This window comes from Chinchilla lanigera, unplaced genomic scaffold, assembly GCF_000276665.1.
Source record: "Chinchilla lanigera isolate Chin_1 unplaced genomic scaffold, ChiLan1.0 scaffold00009, whole genome shotgun sequence".
In the NCBI taxonomy this organism is placed as follows: Eukaryota; Metazoa; Chordata; class Mammalia; order Rodentia; family Chinchillidae; genus Chinchilla; species Chinchilla lanigera.
In genome coordinates, this window is record NW_004955410.1 from 11,530,679 (window position 1) to 11,554,190 (window position 23,512).

General features: G+C 37.6%; 1 protein-coding gene across 1 annotated transcript in view; it reads left to right on the forward strand.

The window, feature by feature from the left end:
• Positions 1-23,512, forward strand: part of Prkar2b (protein kinase, cAMP-dependent, regulatory, type II, beta) — a 90,556-nt gene that overhangs the window by 1,149 nt on the left and 65,895 nt on the right. Inside the window, exons 2-3 of the mRNA XM_013510492.1 lie at positions 22,522-22,588; positions 22,895-22,930. Of these exons, the coding sequence (XP_013365946.1) occupies positions 22,522-22,588; positions 22,895-22,930 (103 nt within the window). The remainder of the gene's footprint in view (positions 1-22,521; positions 22,589-22,894; positions 22,931-23,512) is intronic.

Genomic DNA, 23,512 nt, shown 5'->3' on the forward strand with positions numbered 1-23,512 from the left:
TGTGCTCCGGGGGTGCCCCGCCGAGGGCTCGGCTCCGCCTGCCAGGTCCAGTTTGCCCCCTGCCGAGCCGGGCGGGTTGGGGAGGGAATCTGCTGGAAGCCAACTTTGGCTGTGGTTGGATCTATTTCGCTTGGAGGACACCATTGTGCGTGAAGGAAACTGGTCCACTTGGCGTCCTCTTTCAGCCCTTAAATTTATTAATGGAGTGTCCGGAGAGAAAAGGCGGAGAGGATTAAATGCGGTTGGCTTTGCCGTTGTCAGGGCGGTAGATTCCCCGAAAGGAGCTTGAAATGAGCCTCGTGGGGGGTAGAACAAAATTTGATGGTAATAGCTGTGACATCCTTGGAAATGATGATTTATTATTTTCCAATGTGCTGATACCATATTGTGTTATTTTTGAACACACAACAAAGGATCCCATTTAGCTTGCAGCCCGTGGGGGTCTTCGGAAGGAGGAAATGGGCTAGTGTTTTAAGAAAAAAAGTATATCTGTGTGTAGCATATTAAATATTTTTTTTTTTTTTTTGCTTTTTTGGGGAAAAAAGTGCGTGAGAAGCATTGTAGGAAGTTCTGAAAGCTTGTTGGTTGTCTTTAGAATGAAAAGCCAGTGAGTAATTGTAAGGACTATGCCAGACACTGAAGCTAGAAAGAATGAATGGGAAAGAAAAAGGAATTTTCTCACATAGCGGCTTTTGGCAAGTCCCACCCCTTCTGCTTACAACCCTCTTTCTCTAACACACTCAGCACACACGCACGTTTATCGCCTCCAGAATTTACACAACATGCCTGAGTCCCACTTGAAGGCATCCTAGGCTTTAAAACCATGGTGTGCAAAGGGCCAAGTGTGCTCTTTGTGGTGTAAGGCAAACATACATGCAGCATTGCACCGGCCTTTATTTATTTATACTGCTTGTGGTTTGTGTGTCTGCAGTGCATTCCGTAGAATGAAAACATTTTCAAGTGTCATTTTATTTCCTTGTGTCCTTTCCTAGGAAGATGTTTCTTTGAAGAGTTACATGTTGAAACAGGTTGTACAACTCAAGCATTTTTAGTTTGTCTAAAACAACCACAAACACCTTGGAAATTAGTGTTCTGGGAAGATACAAGGGAAGATTGTCACTTAACGTTTTAATTTTGGACTTTTTAGGGTTTGCCAGGATGGAGTAGTCATGGTCTCTATTATTCATTTTGCACAAAATTAATCGAATGCTTTTCTTACCAGAAACAAGAGAAAGTGGAAAGAGTACATATTTTATATAGATGAGAAGAACCAGTAATGGATGACACAGAAACGGCAGTGGCGTCTTACACTGCTTTTCTCCTCCTGACACATCCATGCGATACACAAAGGAAGAAAGACTGGTTTCCCCCATTGGAGGAAAACTAGGGACTAGGACTTCCTAAAGAAGCTGTATATGTTCCATAAAATAGGTTAATGCCACTAAAATATTTTGTGTTATCCTTTGAGGTGCTCTGCACCCATATTTCTATTTTTGCTTCATAACAGTGTATACTGTGCACTGAAGAAATTAATTTGCATTTTGCAGTGAAGAAATAAGCTGTTAACTCACAAGCAGTGGGGTAGTATTTTTATATGGTTTTCTGTTCTCCACCATACTTCTACTATAAAAACCCCTCAGTGTGAGTTTTAATAAATACTTGTTAACTGGTTATGCTATTTATTCCCCAGTTCTACCCTCCAGGACTTTAAAACTTTGATTCAGCCAGATCCCATTTGATCATTATCTTGGTACATGGATGTATATTTGTGTAACAGGGTTTGGCAACAGTACTGCCTCTAGATGCAGTGCTTTTTGATATTTTCTATTCTAATCCTTTTTTAAAAAAAAATTATGCTGAGACTCACAGTTTAAAAACTTTTCATTGTAGACTACAAAGTGATTGGCAGACTTTCTTGTAAAGGGCCAGATAGTGAATATTTTAGGTTTTCTGAGCATTTAATATGGTCTGGATCACATCAATATCTTTTTTTTTTTTTTTAAATAACTTTTAAACACATACCCTGCCCTGGAAGTTGAGATGGTATAAAGCTGGCTGCAGACCGAGGCCACCGTTCGCTGACCTCTGGCCAGAGAAGGAGAAAAGGTCAAAACAGTGTAGTTAAGAAAAAATGTATAAGGAATGAACCTGGAAAGTACAGCCATATCAGTTTAATGTCTTTCTCCAGAAAAGTGCCAAGGAAAACCCAATAGATAATGGGTAATTTCTCTGACAATGTCAAGAGTAAGCACGGGAAGACACACCACAAGACCTAGCTGGGCCAATAACTTTTAAATTTTCACTTGCAATTCAGGGTCATTTGATTGAGAAATGAACAGTATCTGGTGCCATTCTTCACTTGATCATAGCCAAAAGGCCAAGAATTGGTTATCTGGTACCCTTGGAGAGCTGTTTTGAGTAGGTTGTGGTGGGATGTACCATCTTTTTGGTTTTTTTCCTTGTCAACAGACATCACAGGTCATTCGAATATCGTGACTATACTTTGGAAAAAAAAATGTTGATCAAGATATAGTGAGGACAGTACCGTAATAGCTCCTGATCTTATTAATAGCTAAAAAAAGAGCTGTCATTTGTTAACATTTGCTGTGCAGTAGCACTGTCTAAATACTTTAGTTGATCATCCCAGCTCTGTGAGGAAGACGGGGCTGTCACTTACCTGGTGTTTCACAGCCGTTGTGCTGCAGTGTTAGGGTTGGGACTCACGTGGGCCTAGTTGCACCTCTGTGCTCTTCACTACAGACATTCCTGATTTAATGACCGAGTTCTTAAAGGTCATAAACGAATTTGTCACTAGATGAGGAATTGTATACAGTATGTAGAGTACAAGATTCAGAACAAAGAAATGGTCAAAGGAAATGCCACCTTGACTTTGCTTTTATTTCCATAACCTTTATATGCGGTATTGTACTGAATAACAGAACATAAAGCTACAGTAGTATACAGTATAATCAGTGAAAATTACAGCACAGGTATATCTCATTTAATAACCTAGCTGTGTAATGATTGTTTGGATTTAACTACTGGCTGCTTGGACTTATGACCTGTCCTTTTTTTGTACAGTTCTGTATATCTTGTTGATAGACCCGCAGTGTCTTTTTTTGTACAGTACACACTTGTTATACAGTACTGTAATCTTTGGGGTTTACTGTACAGTGGTGTAGTTTTGTATCTGTTGTACATTACAGTACTGCATATAAGAGTTATGCAAATAAAAGCAAACTCATCCAGTTGGAGTTTCCTTTGGCCATTTTTTTTGTTCTGAATATTGTAATGTACACACTACACACAATTTCATTTAGTTACCAATTCATTTAACGACCTAGTTGCAGGAACAGAACTCAGTCGTTAAATAGAGTGTCTGTACTATATAAACAGGATGTACAGAAAAAAAATACAGTGACACTCTGTAAACAAGATGTGCAGAACTGTACAAAGAAAAGACAAGTTGTAAGTCTGGGCAGTCGTAAGTTCAAACAGTGTGCCTTGTTTTAATAAGTCCAAGTCGGTAAAAGGAATATCTGTATCAGATTTATCTCCAGAAAGAGCTGGGGTGGTACAACCTGTGCTAGTTTCTTATCTATCAAGCTCTTCTTAGGACTCTTAATGTGTTTTATCTTCATGGCTTTGGAAAATTAACTTGTCCAAGGTCATACACAGAACCACCGTGTAGCAGAACCTGGTTTCTTATATTTGTCTGAACTTGAAGTCCAAGATCATGAAGGAGTTGTTAAGTGAAATTTGTTCTACAGGCTGACTTGCAGTTTTTCTGGTTATTTTTCTGATCATGGTCATGGGTGTGCATCATTGGTTCATATCTTCTCTCATGTGATGATATTTATAACAGGTTAGGGTTAAAAGCAAGTCTTTGACCTTGCAACCCATGCCCATTGACTCACATAAGGTTCAGGCCCATGACCTTGCCCTCATACTATAGTGCTTTAATTAGAAAGCCAGGCACCTACACTCAGGTAGGAAAATCATCTGGTTCAGGCATCAGTAATTTTTGAGGGTCAGGGGCTATGGCTGTAGATGGCGCCAGACAGGGTACAAGACCAGATGGATGAAGGTTATTTTTACTTCTTTAACAAAAGAAATCTTCCTCTGCTTATAGTTTTATCTCTCTCTTGTACTTTTCTGTTTTTATCAGAAGAGTAAATTTTAATAATTTTTAATATTACAACTTTATTTTCTGTCAATTCTGGTTAAAATGAGTAAGACCTTTAGGTGTTGAGCTTATGGTGACCTGGGAAAGCTGTGGAAGGCTGGAAAAAATGTAAAGTGGAAAACCTCTTGTCATCTACTCTGCCTCTGTCTTCTTGGTTCTATAGAAAGCAAATAAAACTTGACATGTCACTTATGAAAGCCTAGTGTTCCTAACTTAGAATTTATTGAAGGGGTTTACAGTAAGCTACAGAGTTGAATCACCACTAATTTGAAATAAAATCTGTGGTAATTAATAGTTTTATGTAGGCATCCTTGGGAGATCTTGTGTTACTCAGTCTTCAGTGAAATTGGTGAAATTAAAAGTGAAGTAAAGACAATTCATTACTTTCATAAATTGACAAGTGGTGCATTACGTAGGGTCATAGGCAGAGCAGTCAATCTGGGAGAACACTTAGCTACTCTAATATGACATATAGAAGAATCTTGTACATTGCAGAAATAAAAGATCCACAGTTCAAAATCGATATGTAAGCCACAAGTATAGAGCCATACCTTATACAGCAAGCATATCACAGATACATAAATTAAAGTTTAACGGGTAATAACTATGGCCTAATCTTTCTCTTGTCTGTCAAATCTTTTTAGGGAACCCTGTCTACCTTTGATTTTTCCAATCTAAAGGGAACATAGAGAATTTTCACGAGAGACTTAAGTATCTAATGTAAAGTATTAGAAAGGTAGAGCTTGTGCTGGTGGGACATTAAGAAAATAAAGTTATTTGTCATGAGAAGAAATGGTTGAAAGAGAGTTGAGAATATTCACATGTGAAGAATTTTTCTTAGGTGATTGATTATAAGCGAACACTCTTTATTTCTGTTAGATACAGTATGAGAAGGACTAAGCCTTGTTCTGATTTGAATTAAAGTCAGAAATCGTCTGAAGTGATTTATGTAGGTTCCCTACAATTAATGGCAAAGCAATAAGGGCAATAAACAGATTGACTTTGCCAGAGTCTGCTATGAAAATGTTTTTAACTATCTCATTCTGTGACCTGTGAGAGTAAGTGTAGCTTTAAAGAATTACGTTGGCTGATTTACTGGGCTCGCCTCCATATGCCCTTTATTATTCAGAACTTGCTTTCTGTGTATGGCCCCTAAAGGTTATTATGAGACAGAGCAGCCAGTTGTGAGCTCTTGCTTCCGTGGCACCAACATATGCCTAAAGAAATTTATTTTAGTGGTGATTGTTCTCTTGTGCAACTGACTCAAAGTTATGATACCCTTCTAATATACTATGTACCTTTCAGATGCATTTAATTGGTTGGAAAAATGTTCATGGATTTTTTTGATTAATTTCAAATTTAAGCATTTCTTCTATGTAACAAGCAATGTGCTTCACACACTGACATGTTATTGCATTAGTGTTACTGCATTAAGGTTACAGGGATAGGTAGGTTAATATTTTGTGGCCCTCAGGATAGTGTAAAGAGGAAGCAAAGACCGTGTGTTGAAGACAAGATTTAGGTGATAGCATGTCTTGTAGAGATATAAAGTTTTCTTGTAGAACAACAATTTCATTGTACCTTGTGGAAGTAAGTCCAGTATTTGACTTTTTGGAGAGCTGATGTAGAAATTTGCTCATGTAGCAGTTCCACTTAGGACTTAAATGAAGTTGTGCTGCACAGTAGTAAATTTCACATCCTTTCAGGTTATAAGTTGTAGCTAAGAGCTCCAGGATTTTGTAACTAATAAGACAGTATAGTCTGGCTGTTAGAGATTTACATGATAGTTTTAAATCCTCCCAAAGTGGATTAATCAGTGATGACAGTGGCAAAAATATTAAACCCATTATTTTAGTTTTGAACATAACATAATTTTAGAGAAGATTTAAAAAATGTTTTGAGTTAGGGATAATAATTGTGATTCTCGAACTAGAATAGTACAGGACATTATTCATTTTGGTAATACTGTTGAGTGGGTTGCGTTAGGGGTTGAAATTGGAACATAGTGGCCCTTCTACTCTTGCTTATCTATTATTTTGTGCTTCAGGAGAAGAGCGGTTAAGGGAGAAAAACAAGCCAGTGAGGCTAGGAGAGGAAGAAAGAGAGAGAAGGAAAATTGTGTGGGACACTTGAAGTAACTTACACACTGTCTGAAGCGAGAGCAGTAAAACCACCTAAACAAAAGACTGAAGCGTTAGATGCTTTCCTGTTGCTACCTATGTTAAGAATCAGGCTGTTTATTAGTTCTAAGCTTTTCATTTGAGGCTACTCACAGTGATGTGCCGTGTCTTGGTGGAAGGGTAGTAAAATATTGAGTGTTTTTTTATTGTTACAAATCTCATTCCATGGATTCCAGTAAATTTCCAGCTGTCAAGATTTGGTTCGTAGCTGTGTTCAAAAAACAAGTGTGCAGTATTTCTCTTTCAACTGTGCAAATACCAACAGGAGACGATCAGATCTGTCAGTTAGGAGTGTATTTATGATCCCTTAAGAAAGTCATCTCTTGGCAGTAGTAGCGACAGAGAAGGTCTGCAGTCGAGATTGGGGATCAACGGGATGTTTTTGGGTGGGGAGTTCAGTGAGGGAGGTGTAGGTGATTGACTTGCAGCGTCTGTGTTAGAAGTGTCCAGAGTCACAGCGCCAGAAAGGGGCTGGGACCCAGGAGGGCCTCTTAGAAGGAATTGTGGAAATTGGAAAATAATACACTGGGCTTGTTCACTCACTGCACAACTATGTATTGAACATCAACTCCTTCCTTTTATTTCTTTTCTTTTTTTTTTTTTTTTCTGGTACCGGGAATTGAACTCACGATCTCGTGCTTGCCAGGCAGGCACTGTGCTGCTGAGCTAAACCTCCAGCCCCTTATTTCTTTTTTAAGAAAAAAGAAATGACTGTCTTCACTTTGCTCTCTAGATTTAAGAAACTATTTTATGGATTGTATATGTGATCTGTTTGATTTAACAGATGAGGAAGGTGAGAGACAGAGATGTTCTTTACTAAATTTAGCAGGTCTGGGCCCTATAAATTTGGTCTTGTTCACAACTTTTTTTGGTTATTTGTATTAACATGTTGTGCATGGTGTATGTGTTCCACCAAGGTGCCTGATGCACTCTAAAAAACCGGCCTAAAGAAGAGTACTTTTGTACCTTTTGTCTTCAGAATTCCCAATTTTTTTCTCTTTGATTCTTTTTCAATGCAGGGAAACAATTAGTCTGTATTTTTGTATCAGTTGTTTGAGAGGAGGCAGTAGGAAAAAAACATGCAGCGGTTTTTCTGAGTTGGGTGAATTACCATCCTCTTTGCAGTCTTACCTGTTCTGTCCAGTTGGAATAATAAACCCTGCTGTAAAAATATCACTATGATGCTGATCCTCATCTTCATTTTGTGGGAGCGAATTTTGTGTCTCAGAAATTGAAAATGACTCAGACTGTACCATTATGTAATTATTTTATGGAAAGAATTTGAGCTAAAATTTTCAGGTCATGACTTACATAAAAACAAAACAATCTAAAAAAAATCAGAAATATAAACAGTTGTTGTAACATTTATAAATGTTTCAGCAATAGGTTCTGCCATGTGTAGTTTAATATGTTTGGAAACTAAAAAAAAAAATTCCAGTTGCTACTATTTGAAAGTGTTTCTTAATTTTAAAAGAAGACGAAAGGTCAGAATATAGATACATTCCACATAGAAGTAAACCCTAGGAGATGCACTGTAAAGTTTAGGGGGTGGGTGCAGAAAAGAGAGAAAAAAGATATTTGTTTAAATGTATCTTAGATCCAAAAATCATCTTTCCAAAGGTCGTGTTGTTAAAAATGACTCAGACCTTTCTGTCCCATTATTATAGAAAGCTAATATTTGTTAAATGCTGTTCTTTTTACTTAATAATAATTGTTAACATTTTGGGCTGCTAATGCTACAGATGTTTGAACAGGCCCATTATAGGATGTCACTTAGTCTTTCTTAAGGGAAGACAGTTGAATCTGGCAGTCTGATTTCAGAGCCCATCCCTTGAACTATGGCACAAATCCTTCATTTTCAGTAACTTTTCTAGTGGCGACATGGTTGAAAGGAACATTCACCTCTCCTTTTACAATTTACTTTTTCTGTCAGTTCTACCAATATTAGCACTTTGTACATTACAAATTCAACAGAATGTTTATTTGGGAAATAAGCACCTCATATACTGTTTATTTCTCTAGACTTATTATATTCCTTTTTAAACACAACATATTTCAGTGTAGAGTACACTGCCAGTGTCTTCTTAAACTGTATACATGTACTGGTATGTTAATATATTGTGTATATGATAAAACTTCCCATTGTATAAGTTTTGAAAGGAGAAAGTGAAATTGTTGACAAGTTCTAATTTTTCCTGTGTCTCAAAGAATTGCCTTACACCCGTCTCTGGATGCCTGAACTTCTTTTGGGGAACCAAAGCTGAACAGTACAACTGAACTTGACATTCAGTATATAAGGTAGTTGTGGTTCAGAGTCCCGTTTATGTATGTGTGAGTCCATGCATACAGATACCTTTTTAAAGTAGACTTGTTTGGTGGAATATAGAGAAAAATTCTGTCCAATGAGAGAATAAAGGACATGTACCTAAAAGAGAAGATCCAGGCTTTTTCTTTTAAATCTGTAGTCTTCTGTGCACCTGGAAGTGTAACCTACGTTTTTTAAAATTTATTTTAAAAATAAAAGAAGGAAAACATACTAACAAACAGACATCCATTTACAAAATAGCATAAGAACAATACAAGCAATACAGAGTTACAGACAAAGTGGTAGGAAATTAACAATGCTTGTTGTATTATGTATTGATATCTTCAAAGTGGTTTCCTAACCTACATTTTAAATTACTAATGTTCAGGGGCTGGGGATTTAGCTCAGTGGCAAAGCGCCTGCCTGGCAAGCGCAAGGTCATGAGTTCGGTTCCTGGTACCAGAGGAAAAAAAAAAAAATTACTAATGTTCATGGTACAAGTTTTGTGAATAGGACATAGAGAATCATATTATGTTATAGGTATTTAGTTAAGAATCATTACACTGGAATGCCAGGCAAAACTAGAAGAAAGTCTAAAGTTTAAAGAAATACAGAGGTGGTGCATACCTGTAATCGCAGCACTCTGGGAGACAGGAGGATGCAGGTTCAAGCCCAGCCTGGGCAATTTAGTGACTTAATGAGACCCTGCCTCAAAAAAACAAAACAAAAAGGGCTGGGGATGTAGCTTAATGTGAATGCCCTGGGTTCAGTCCCTAGTACTGCCATAAAAAATAAAAAGTAAATTCATTTTCTTAAGTTGTCTTTGGAAACACACCTCTAATGATGATTCTTGTTAGGGAGACTTCATTAGCTACTTTTTTGTAACTTTTGAAAAAAAACACTTATCATGTATTACCTATTAAATTTTTAAGTGTAAAAAGGCATGAAGGAAAAGTAATTCTTGCAAATTAAAACAACATTGAGATTCTATCCTACCCCAAAAGGATGGCTACATCAAGAAATTAAATAATAACAAATACTGGTGAGGCTGCAGGGAGGAAAAGAATCTTTCTGTGTTGTTGATGGGAGTGTAAACTAGTACAACCACTGTAGAAATCAGTATGGAGATTCCTCAAAAAATTAAAAATAGAAATTCCACTTGGCCCCGCTATTTCCCTTCTAGATACCTTTCCCAAAGAGTTAAAGACACCATATTGTAGTGATCCATGCATATCCATGTTTACAGCAGCACAGTTCATAATACCTAAATCTGGGAAGCAGCCTGTATGTCCACCAGCAGATGAACGAATAAAGAAAAAGTGATATTTACACACAGTGGAGCACTATTCCACCATAAAAAGGATAAACTTGACTCATTTGTAGGAAAATGAATGCACCTTGAGACCATAATGTTAAGTGAAACAAATCTGACAGATGAGCTTAAATATTGCGTGGTTTCTCTTATCCAGGACACTGAATATATAAGTAAAGTGCAAAACAAAAGGTAGACAGTAGGAAATAGGAAGCTAGCTAATCTTTTGCAAAAGGGAAAAGGATCAAGAGATGAGGGGAGGGAATAAAAAAAGAACTAAGATGTGTTATGTGCATATATCCACTCCCCACAATGAGTGTAATCATTGTGTACTGCCAACATGTACAAATAAAGAAATTGCAAAGGCATTTCTTTTGCAAATACGCAGTAAATGTTAAATACAACACAATTCCGGAGGGACTTGTATTCTCCGTCACATTACTCTCTTGGTCCCATATGCCCGATTCCACTTCATGGTGTTGTGCGAAATCCCAGTCTTCCCAAAGGTTAGTTTCTATCATACTCTAACAAAAATCTTTGCAAGTCTCCCTGATTGGTGTTAGTAGTGTCAGTATGGTAGGTGTGAATCTGCCCTCCGTGTAGCTTTGTGCATCCGGTGTCCCCACTCCAGGCAGGCGGAAATAGGTGGATAGATGTGCGCCCCCAACCCTTTCCTGGGTCAGCTTGCACTTTGCTAGTAATAGGCTTGCTAGTAATTTTTAACATTAAAACTCAGTTGAATCCTAAGTGTCTGTCTCATAGTTGTTGTGTATTAATGTACAGTGCTTGAAACCTTTTCAGACACTCAATAGTCTCCTAGTAATCCTTTACGTTAATGCGTTTAAACGTGTTCATGGAATGTAAAAACTACTTCCTTGTATTGACAATGAAGTTTTTGTCGTCTACGGGTCTGACCAGTTGATCACTCCCAGAAGGAAGAGAGCACAAGCACACACGCTTGTCACGTGTGTGAAGATTTCACCTTCTAACCAAGGTTACATTCTAACCGAGGTGGCTTTCTGACCCCACCCAAAGCTTAGGTCCTGTGTGTCACTACTGTGCCATGAGTCCTGTGTCAAAGGCACAGCAGTATTTCACTGAAAAACCTGCCTTTCTCATTCCTACCACCTTCCTCCCTTTCCTGCACGAATCTGCAGATCTCTGAAGGCTCTCTGGCTCCCTGGGACCCTCCAGCTGCAGCACAGACGCCCTTACTGAGGTTCGGGTGACAGCCACACACTTCCCACATTTCTCTCCTTGCGTATTCTCTGGTCACCTCCACATGGTTTGGTCTTAAAGAGAATGCGTTATCTTCTTCCTCATTTCTTATTTTCTGTGCTCTGGTTTCATTCTTTTTCCTCACGACTGATTTGATAAACATGGTCACTAGTGCCTCCCACCCCCAAATCGTTACATGAGGTAGTTTATTATTACTGAAGAAAAAACAGATTGCTTCACTCGACAACAATTGGAGAGTATCACATGAAAAATCTGAACTAGCGGAAACTGTTTTAAAAGTACGACTTCACTTGGGCATGGAACCTAGGTTTGAATCTTCTCTGTGCTGTTTATAACTTTTGGGACCTTGAGCAAGTTACTTTATGATCTGGGCCTCGTTTTCCTTGTATGTGAAATCGGAATGATAGTACCTAGCTTAGGGTTTTAGTAAGAATTAATGGGGCTAATAACGCCTGGCATACACTAAACATCGTTCATGAGTTTGTTAAAAAATAAAAAATAAACGGCAAGTTTTAGAAGTCTGTGAGAACATGACAGTTTTTGAAAGTGAAGTTTGATTAGAAACATAAGCTAGAGAGCGATGTCAAGGCAATTAGTAGTAGTACAGTACTCTTTAAAAAGTTATTAATGAAAATTTATAAGTAAAGCTTTTAAATCTTGTAGCTATTTCAATTTTTAAAAAGCCGTGGTCCTTAAATCTTGAGCCTTCTTTTCATTGGAAATTCAAAGTAAATAGTCTGACTTTTTTTTAAAGGAAGGTAAAAAAGCCATGGGATAAAGCTTTCCTTTGTATTCACACCATCCTCTCCCTTGAGAGTAAGTGTTAAACTGGCAGGATAAATAAACTTGTGTGTGTAAAATCTCTGAGTTTATGGTCTTATTGAAGTTTTAACAAGTCCTTTTTAAACAATTTAGAACGTAGTAGGTAGGAGTACTGAAAATAGTGCTTTATTTAAATAGGCAGATGCTGTAGTAAAAACATGATTATGTGCCGGAATATAAATTAATTGGAAAAAATTAGTTGCATTAAATTGACAGCTTGTTGCCATTTCCTCATGTCATAATATTTATAAAAGTAAACTCCTAGCGGGACGAATTTATACCTCTCCAAGTTTTACGTGAGTTTGCAGTTTTATTCCTAAAACCATTAATTCTTTACCTGTTCAACTAAAATTGTTAATAGCTTAGTAGGGTTTTAGAAGGAAAAATTTTTTTGGATCTTTTAACATCAAATTGTTCACAGGTCTTTGATATTTTTTTTTTAATCTCTTTTAACTGTCATTAATGGTAGATTACTAAGCAATACCGGGGCTTTTGATTTCTAGTTATTTTTATAATAATTACCTTTTAATTCATTAAAAATAATCCAGAAGTTATCTTAGTGCTTGAATTTTAACAAAAACTCATTTGTATGAAGGATATTTTATGGAAAATATTTTAGAAGCACATTTAATATTAAAATAAAATGGGAACTAATGTAGTTAGGCTGATAGTATCAGAAGATAATGAGAGATTTTTACCTTCTAGAACTAAATAGAATAATTATTTTTTCTCCTTTTAAATTGTGTGTTGATTCCAATATGGGAAGGGAAATAGAGACCAAGTAACATTCAGGAAAGTCATCTCCTAGCTCTGACAAGTAGTAACATTTTGTCACCATTCAGTTTTTTTTTTTTTAAAGCATATAGCACAAGTAGAGGTATTTGCTTTTGTTTCCTGTGCATTGTTTTGTACTAGTACTAGTTAGGCATTTATCCATTAGTTAGAAGTAGTGTTATTTTTGTTTCTAATTTTTAAATTATTTCTTACTCTCTTTAAAATAACAAAATAGTGCTATTTTAAATATGTGCCAAGTTTATATGAATTATACACTTGAGAGTTTCTTTTGTATAAATTGTCATCCTTCAACTTGTTTTTGAGAACAGCACTTGAGATGTTATGTTGATTCATGCTTCTCTAGCATATCCTTGTAAATAAACTTTATTTATTCTTTGATAAATATTTTGGTTGCTCCCAATTTATTGTTGTATATTGGTGTAGTGAACATCGCATACATTATGCAAATATGTTAAAGTTTTTGAAGATCATTTTCAAACTGTGGTCTGGAGAACCCTGGAGGACTGTCCTCCCACTCATTGTCATGGGGTCCCTAGGGTGAAAATGTAAGAGTCAGATTATGTTTACTTTTTCTCTCATGCTCTCACAAGCGTACAGTAGAGGTTTTCAGAGTACACGTGATGTATGGTATTTCACTGGATTGAATACAGAAGCAGATAGGAGAAGCTATCTTCTGTTTTACCAGATTTGGAAAAATGTAAGAGAAAGTCGTTCTAAGCTTTCTAAATTTTGTTTCTTTTGGAAAGTATTATTTTCTGTAAAAATATTTATGATAACATGTACTTTTTATTGTTTTAAATGGAATATATTTGATACCCCCCCACCACCAGGAATTGAACTCACGACCTTGTGCTTGCCAGGCAGGTGCTGTGCCGCTGAGCTAAATTCCCAGCCCCTAAATTGAATGTATTTGAAAGGCTGAGTTTTTACTTCTAATACATCAAATATCAATGGTTATAAGCATATAGGCAAACATTTTTAAAAGTATAAAAAAGTTTGGAGGCCAAAAGGTTTTAAGGATGGCAGCTAGAAGGTCTGTGCTTAAGCACAGAGAAGCCAGGCTGCCCGGTGCAGAGCTCCAACTCCACCTCATGTTGTCGTCTGTACCCCGCACAGTGTTGCCCCAGGTGTAGTCTCATTAGCACTATAGGAGTTCTGGGTTCTCCACATTCAAGCAATTATTGGATATTACCAGATTTTAACACACTTTGACAGTGGGGTGGATGGGAGGATGTTACATGGAGTCTCACTGTGAATTGAATTTGCTTTTCTGTTATTCTTGGTAGTGGTGAGGCTTTTTTTTTTTTCCATGTTCATTGACCACATTTGTAGTTCATCTTCTATGGAACACATTTCTTATTCTTTGCCATTTTTTGCTGTCTCTCTGGTCTAGTGATTAATCTTTTGTTGGTTATACACATTGAAAAAGTCTTCTTTCAATTATGGATTTATCTTTTCATTTCTTTAAATAATAACATTTCTGTTTTTTTCTCTTTTTCCTTTTTTGTGTTTATGGTAACTTTGGCTGAACAGAATTTCTTAGTCTTAATGTAGCCTAACATGGATCACTTCCTTTATACTTACATTTTTTGTGCCATTAGGAATTTGTCTCTACTCTGTATTAAAAAGATAATCTCATTTTCTTGTTAGCATTTGATAGTCTTCTACTTCACATTTAAAAGCTTGAATTCATCTATAATTTGTTTTTGCATGAAATAGGGAATCTCATTTCATTTTTTAAATATGCATTATTTATTGACTCATCTCCCTGCTGTTTTGTTGTTACTGTTTTGATGTAGAGTCTTGCTATGTTGCCCAGGCTAGTCATTGGCTGAAACAGTCCCCTACTTTAGCCTACTCAGTAGCTAAGACTGTAGGCCTGAGCCTGGGAGGCCAGAGCTTCCCCTGTAGTTTCTAAATGTCATGTTTCCATAGATACATGAATGCAGTCAAAATCTCTGTTCTTTTGGTTTGTCTATCTTTTTACCAACACCTCTTTCTTTAATATAACTTTTTAATGGTCTTGAAATATGGTATGGTAAATAACTTTCATCCTTTTTTCCTTACACAATTGCTTAACTATTTGAAGGCTTTTATTATTCTATAGAGATATTAGGTTATATTTCAATTTTGTGGTAAGACTTCCTTTGTTTTATTGGAGTTGCACTGAATTTATAAAAGAAACTTTGAGAGAAAAGACATTTTAAGTCTCCTGTCTATGAACATGGTATGTCTCCCTTTATCCTGGCTTCCTTTCATATTCTTCAATAACATTTTTATACTTTTCTTCATAAAAGGTTTTATCTTTTTTCAATTTTATTCCTAATTAATTTTTCATTTTTGTTATTACATCTGGAAATTTTTTCTATTATGTATTCTAATTTATTATTAATGTGATTAGCACAAACACATTATTAACATGATTAACGTGATGATATATACACTTAGGACAGCTATGGATTTATTACATAGCTAAATACTTGCTTACAGTGTCCCAGCAATGCCACCCTTAGGCATTTACTCAAAAGAAAAGCATTTTTGCAAAAATCCTTGTATAAGAAGCCCTATTAGAAATAGCCCAGACTGAAGCAAATGTCTATCACCGGGAGGATGGATCAGTAGTGGTATATTCATACAAAGAAATGCTACTTAGCAGTAAAAATGAATGAGCTTTTATACTCCAAACAGCAAGAATGAACCTCACATTTACATGAAGTTCAAAAACAGGCAGAACTAAACTATTATGGTAAAAATTCGAGGTCATTGTCTATGGGATAATGGGACTTGACTCTAAGGTAGCTCATAGAAATTTCCCAAGATGGGGGCTGGGGATTTAGCTCAGCGGCAAAAGCGCCTGCCTGGCAAGTGCAAGGTCGTGAGTTCGGTTCCCGGTACCGGAGAAAAACAAAACAAAACAAAACAAAAAAAAAAAGAAATTTCCCAAGATGGTAGAAATCTTTTATATCTTCATTGAAGCGTTGCATATATAGCTGTATATATTTGTCAAAATTCACTGATTTGTGCGTTTTGTTGTATGTCAGTTTCATCTCAATTGAAGAAAGAATAATTAGAAACATGGGTGCTGTTGAATTCTTCTTTTTCACAATTGAGAAATGCCCTTGTGTTCCACTGTGATTATCTTATAAAATCTTCATCACTTCTGTTGGACATTAATGTCCAGGTTACATTTTCATAATTATGGGGGATAAATGAGATTGCTTTTTGTTGCTTCAAATAAAAGCCAAAGGCAAGTCAATATGTACAATATTTTAAAATCTATTTTTTTCAACCAGTACTGTGTTTTGATTTACACATTGAATACTTGTGTAAATGTCACTTATATTTGTCCACATAATTTTAGATGTCAGGAAATACTCCCTATTACATTCATTTGTCCTTTGTAGTGTTTACTCATTTTGTTAAACCTCTTAGTTTTATCTTTTTCTGTCTGTCTGTGTATCTCTCTAACAGCATGGAGTGGTTTAGGTACTGAGGTACAGCAATGAAACAGACAGGGAAATACCACAGGGAAAGACCAGTCTCCCCCCATGGAGCTTACATAGTCTAAAGTGTGTATGTTGTGGGCAGAGTAAATGTAAAATACTAGATACGTACAGGCAGCAGATCATCCTGGAGACAGTGAAGCAGGATGGTATGATTGAGAGGGACTAGGGGGGCTGATTTACATGGGTGTTTGAGAAAGGCTTCCTGAGAATGGGGCCTTTGAGTTGGGACTGGAATGGCAGGAGCATCTTCATTCTGTAAAGATACAGGTGGGGCTGGGGATTTAGCTCGGTGGCACAGCGCCTGCCTGGCAAGCGCAAGGTCATGAGTTCCATTCCTGGTACCGGAAAGATACAGGAAAAGTTTTGAATATGAATATTTTTTTATGACCATGTTTTCATGAATAGGCTCACTTTTACCACATGCCTTAATTGTTCTCTCATTGGATCTTCACTTTAGAGCCTTATATTTTGCTAAGTTAGTTTGAACTCGGTGGCCTAGAGGTGTAGTCTGGGCTATTCTGATCTAGCAACGGGACATTGCTTTCCATAAATCTGCCTTGGTGGCGGTATCTGAGCATGTAGCTTTGGAAGGAACAGTTTAGTGCATGGAGCAGCAGAGCTTGAATTGTGTAGTTTTGACAATGTCCTTTCCCTGAGTAGTATGTATTTAAAGTGCAGAAAGTATGTAGAGATCTTTCGCTTGACACTGTGACTGCCTCATCTGTGAGTGGTTTTCTGTATAATGTTAGCTGCTTTGGGACTTTGCTAGTGGAAACTGTATTTTTTTTCCCCAAGAGGCCATTGTTGATAAAGTCCTCATGAATTAAAAAGTTGAGACTCACGTTGACTCATGAGCAAAAAATAAGTGCTTTTCTCCTTTTGTCATTACATATTATTCCACTGTTTTAAAGTTTAGTTTATAAGTAAGAGAAAGCGTCAACCTTTTTAGCGACCATTAATTAGTTAAAGTTAGCACATTCTAAGAGCCGAAGCAGCTGTAATATTTCACCTGCTCTGTCCTCTTTTCCTTCATGATCCATGTGAGTAGGTGGACTGTAGACTTGATCTCTGTTCCTCGTGTTGTGTAACCGGAAAGGGAGGACTTGCAGTGTGGTCGTGCATGTCCATAATCCCAGTATTCTGAGAGGCTGAGGCAGGAAGATTGCAGGTTCATGTTCAGCCTGGGCAACTCAGCAAGACCCTGTCTCAAAATTCAAAAAAATTGTAGAAAAAAGCTGGGAGTTCAGTGTGAAGCCCAGGGTTCAGTCCTCAGCACCATTTAAAGAAAAAGGGAGGAGAAGACTGGTCCCCCGAAAGGCCTGTGTTTCACACAGTTCCCTCGTGTCTAATAATAAGAGGTACGTTGAGGTATATGGTTTATAATCTCTGTCTCCACAGTACTCATAAACACTGTGGCACTTGGGTAGTACTTTCCAGATGTTATTCTGTCTTGTGACCCTGTTCCCCTCTAGAGGCCAGATTTCTCCTTAGGCACCTTGTATTCCTGGAATATAGACCAAGAGTTGCAGGACAGTACCAAGTATTTATAAAAGTGGCCCAGGTTGATATCTGTTAACAAAAATATAGACAATAAGTGCTTTTTCCTACACTAGTAATAGAACCTGTGTGAAGTGTGCAAATTGTGCACGTTAGGTTAATCTGCAAAATATTTCAAATTTGTTGTTTATTTGCTTGTTTGCTATTGATCTTTTTAAAAAGTCAACTCATCCTTGCTTCAGGGGTGAGCCTTAGTTCATTTTAATTTTGGAAGCATAGGCACGGGAGAAATTAATTTATTCTGAGTTGAGTGTTTACTCTGTCAAAAGTAATTAGCTTATGGGGTTTCAATTTATAGTTTCTAGAATATGGTATTTAGGCAGTTAACAGATTCAGAAAATGTTGATTGCTAGAAAGGGCAACTCATGGGAGGACAGAGATGCTGATTATTCAGCTGAACCTAAGGGAGTTGTGTGTCTTTCACTTCACAGTGTATGAACACTTTCCTGCAAAAGGCCTGTTGAGCTGATGTGGCTCCACTAGTGAAACAGGATGGTTTAAAAAAAAAAAAAACTTGTCTTATTTTCAGATTTTGTGTGTGTGCATGGGTGTGTTCATAAGCACGGGTCACAACTCAGAAGTCTTCTTTCTTTAACCTGGGATTTCTGTCTCAGCAGTATGTGCTGAGATGCAAACTGTTTATGCGCTGCTGTTACCCTGGCTTCCTTTTTGAAGACCAGACTCTTAGCTTCCTGCTTCAACTGACCGCTTTTATTTTTATGAACCCTCTTAAGTTTCTCAGGCTTCTACTGAAATTCTCTCTCACCTAAATTTTCTAAATTATGTGGCCACTTGCGGGATGTTGTAAGGCCTTGAAACCATTGCATTAGAAAGTGCAGCTGGACTTGGTTAAGCCCTTTGGGGCAGCGTCTTCGTTAGCAATTTCAGTGTCAACATCCACACCTAATGTGGCCAGAAAATAAGTGGGGACAAGGAGACTTGCTCTGTGTGCTTTTCAGACTGTATAGATTATTTCTGTGGGAATGAACTCAGCTCCTCTTGCTTGGCTTTGGGTAAAAAGAGGTGAAAAGTTCCTGTTCGCGCTGTGGAGAGCCCAGAGCGAAACAGCTTTGGAGGGCCATTTCACTGCCAGGAATAGAAAGCCTTCTTCGGTTTATCTAAAGTTATGGGAGCATTTTTATTCCAAGGAAGTTCCAGGATTAAAGACTACCTCAATCAGTTATACTTCCAGTCTCCTGGGAGCGCAGGAACTAAAACCAACCTCATTGAATATAGTTTGACAGCGGAAGGGATTTCTGATTATCCAAGTGTGGAGATACTTGTAATTGAACATAAGACTCAGTGTTCCCCTGAAATGGCATTTGGGAGAAAGGCAGACCTGTATAAGTATTTCTGTATTCTTCCTTGGGGGTTCCCTAAGACTCAGATTATATCCTCCTTAATATACGTTTAATATATTACGTCAGGCAGACAGTATGTTTCCTATTTTCCTTCCTTCTATATTTCCTGATCTTTATGCCCATGTGAAAGGATACTGGTGTCTGTACCCACGCACACACATACAACACATGCACACAGAATATCCCATCGAGTAAAAATCTAATGGTGGAAATCAAAACTCTGAGGAAACTTGATTTGACTTGTCTTCAAAAACATCTTCATTTTTTTGTTGAGAAATTTGCATTGCGTTTTACATTACATATTCTGAAAATGGTAATATTCACAATAAATAAGCACTTGAATATGAGTTTGTAGTTAACGGACACGTTTAGAGATGTGTTGTTCCCATAAAAACTCCCTGAAAGAGAAGGGCAGGTCTGACTGTCTGTATTTTAGAAGTTGGGAATTTAACACAGTGTTTCGGGAGTGACATGGCATCCTGCTCTGGCCCTCCCCGTGCCCCTTGACCCTCACTGCAGGATGTGGAGCTCTGGAAAGTGGCAGTGCCATCCTCACTTCCGCCTGCTCCCCCACCCTGACTTAGGTTCCTGGGAGAGAAGACACAAGGAACTGTTTGGTCAGGTACACATTTGTTAATTTGCATAGAGCTTCTGCTCTGGGTGTCAGCTTCCTTCCTTGCTTTGCTGGTGAGACTGAAAAACTAGAAAAGTTGGGAAGGTGATTTAACTCATCAAAAGCTTATGCAAGAGACACCCGTGCTTCTCCCTTCACAAGGATGTACGGAGATGAATCCAACTTGCCTGGTGTACCTGTCTTCTTAATTGTCTAATCCCTGGCCCCACTTACTCTCAGAAAAGGAAAATCACTGTCATATGACCTGTCTGCCCACAACTGAGAGACTGGTATGGTGGTATCTAGAAAAAAAGACCAAGGAAAATGAAAGCAAGGATGTGTAGTAAGTAAAGTATATTGTAGTAGGTATATATCCAGTACATAAATAAGACACAGTGTGAGCTAGGTCTATAATCCCAGCGCCCAGAAGGCTGAGGCAGAAGGAACACTGTGCATTTAAGGCCCAGCTTGGCCTACGTAGTGAGTTCAAGACCAGCCTGGAAATCTTGTCTCAAAAAGAAATGGTGCAGTAAGATACACCCACCCCCACCGTATGTGGGTGCAGTAAGAGTATGAAAGCTGCCCATGGAGTCTGATCAAATTTGTTGAACTAGCAGTTCAAATGCCACAGGTGGCTTTGCAGCAATGACATTTTTTTTCAAACTGTGAACATCTATTACCATAATTCTCAACAAAACAAAATACAAAAAGAAGCAAACATAATTCCTCAGATTTATGTTGTAGTGTGTTGGGGAAATTTTGATTATATTCAAACTGCATGAAATGAGCCTGTGTATGTTTACAGCAGTAAGGATCTAGGCTGAGATAGCTCTAAATGAACTTTTTGACAACATGAAGGCCCGAGGGATATCTGAAAGTCATACAGGACAAGAATGGGGCGCAGGACAGTTCATTCTCGCATAGGACTGTTCTGGAGCTTGACTGCCAAATGGCAAGGGCGGTCTCTGTTAGTCTGATGTCAAAATGATCCTCATACATTTAGAAAGTCTAGACGGCAGGGACGTGTGTTAGTGATAGATCACTGGTGTAGCATGTGAGAAGCCTTGGCATCTGTCCATCCCCAGCAAAGGGAAGAAGAGAGAAAGAGAGAGAGCGAGGGAAGGAAAGAGGGAATCTTCCTAGACTAGTGGGTAGAAGTTTTAGATGACAAGACTGTGTGGGAAATCCTCCACCTTAAACACCTCAAAAACATAGAAACCTAAGAACCTGGGAGAACACAGACTTCCTAACTTGTCAGGCCCAAAGCTTATTGCCCCCTGATTTCATCCTTTGGAGGGCAGGAGTGCAGGGAGTGACTACTCTATTTTTGCCCCAAGGCTGAGATAGGTTTTTAACCTTGCCTGGCCCTTATCTGCTTGCTCTCTGTGTTCTGCATTCCTGTGGTTGAATGTGTTTGCACTTTGTCTGTAGTCTCTGTCCTTGCAGCTTGGTAGGGAGGCTCTTTTTAGACTGGGTTCCAAAGGAGTTGCAGAAGGAGGTTTAAAAGTATCCAAGAAAACCAATAGATCTTTTTCTGTCTGGTAAAACACACGCAGTTTACCTACCGAATGTTTTCTGTATGAGTACCTAATACATTTTAACTGTGCGTATACATGGCTAAATTATTTTGGTATATAAATAAAAATTTTATCTCTTGATCAGTTTGAAGGGTATAATTTTGCTGCAAACTATACTATTTCAGTAATTGCATTTGTGAATTATCTCACAGAATTAATTTTTGAATGACAATGAAGATCATTGTGAAAGAAAATATTCACCTCTTATTGCACGATTTCCAGAATCGGCATTTTCACTTTGTGCTCTCTCTGAGGCAGGGTTTTAGCGCTAAGCACAGTACTCCTAAGTTCAGATTCTCCAGCTTTGGCCCAGGGTGGCTGTGTGATCTAAAGCAAATTCATTTACCTTATCTATGCCTTACTGTAAAATCTCCTCATCAGTAATATACAGGGGCTGGTATTTATAATGTGGTTGTAAGGATTAATGTGAAATACCTGACAGTTTTCTTCTAGTCCTTGTTCCTATGCATACAGATTCTTCATATGGTATAACATAGTGCCAATAAAAATTTTGTCTTTTTATTTGACCTAAGCATTTTTGTAATTTAAATAACTTTGATAATTACTATTTAAAAATATTAAAGTATTAAAAAGTATTATAGTAGATTCATAACATTCTGCTACCAAAATCTACAGTGTAGTACATGGTGTTCTTTCTTATATAATATGAGCCATAAATTTACTTATTAGCAGGCAATAAAATAAAATAAAAAAAAACCTTCTACTTCTTGAGATAACCGTGAGCAAACCCAGGAAGCAGAGCTGAGTTGAGTCAGGGTGTGGGCAGGTGGCAGGTTTGCCTGCTCGGTGATGCACGCACCGGCCCAGACTTGCAGCTTTTAGAGAACAGCTGTGCATGTCATGGACGTGGATTGCACAGGAAGAGTCAAAACCACAAACATTCAAGGATATACTTACTGTCCTTCACCTAACAATGAAGTCAGTACACATGAGCATTTTTAGTTTTGCTTCCTAACGTTTTCATTTTAAAAATGCTGCCAAACAGATCTGCTGATGGGTTGCACTTTTCTTCTCTAGTAGCACCTCCTTAGGATAAATCTTTAAAAGTATAATTACTCAATTAAAGGGTGCAAACCAATTACCTTTGGTGTCATTGGCAGCTTGTTGTCTGAAGGTATTACATAGATTTACACTGTCCCAATTAAGTAGTTTCAGGTATTTATAACCAAGGATTTTTATTTAAAGAGTTTTGGGGGAAACTAACTTAATAGAAATACCAATTTTAATTTATATTTGTATTAGGGAATCTAAATACTTATTTTTGTATATTTTTATTTCCTTTTTAAAATTTTCTTTTGTATTATTAATTCATTCATATTTTTCTGTGTTTAAATTATGGGATTACTAATTTGAGCCTTTTCAGGATTTTGGAAAAATTAAGTTTTTTATCTAATTATGTTATTCTGCTTTTTTCTTTTAGCTCCAGCAATAAACAGATTCACAAGGCGTGCCTCAGGTAAGTCTGACTGTTATGGTTTTGTTTACTGCTAGTGAACCTAGTAAGATTTAAAAATCGACAGCATTATTGGGCAGGAAGGTGCAAATAAATTTATTGCTGAGAATAATAACGTGTTCATTGTTTTCCCGGGGAACACCAATCTGATATAATCATGACTTGGAAAATAATTGAAAATGCCTTTTGAGCGACTAAATTTACGTCATACTGTGGCCTAAGCTGAGGTACCTTTTGAATTGGAGACTCTCACCCCAGTGTGTGTATTCTTGTTGTTAATAAAATTACTACTTGCATGGTTATCTGATTTACTGGCTAGTTTAGAAGCAGTGCTTTATCAGATGACTGAAGGAGACCTAGAAACAATGATGAGAGAGTTCTTCATTAGGGGCAGGAAAACTTACAGTGAAGATTTAAGAACTTACTATTGTCTAGCTGGCTGGTTTACATTTGTTGACATCTCTAAAGCTCTTGCTGTCTTGTTCCTTAGTAAACCAATGTATAATCAGGGGATAGCTCTGTGACAGTGCTTCATTAGGTTCAAAATACTGAACTATCTGAACTGGCAGGGGAGTGTGGGCTACA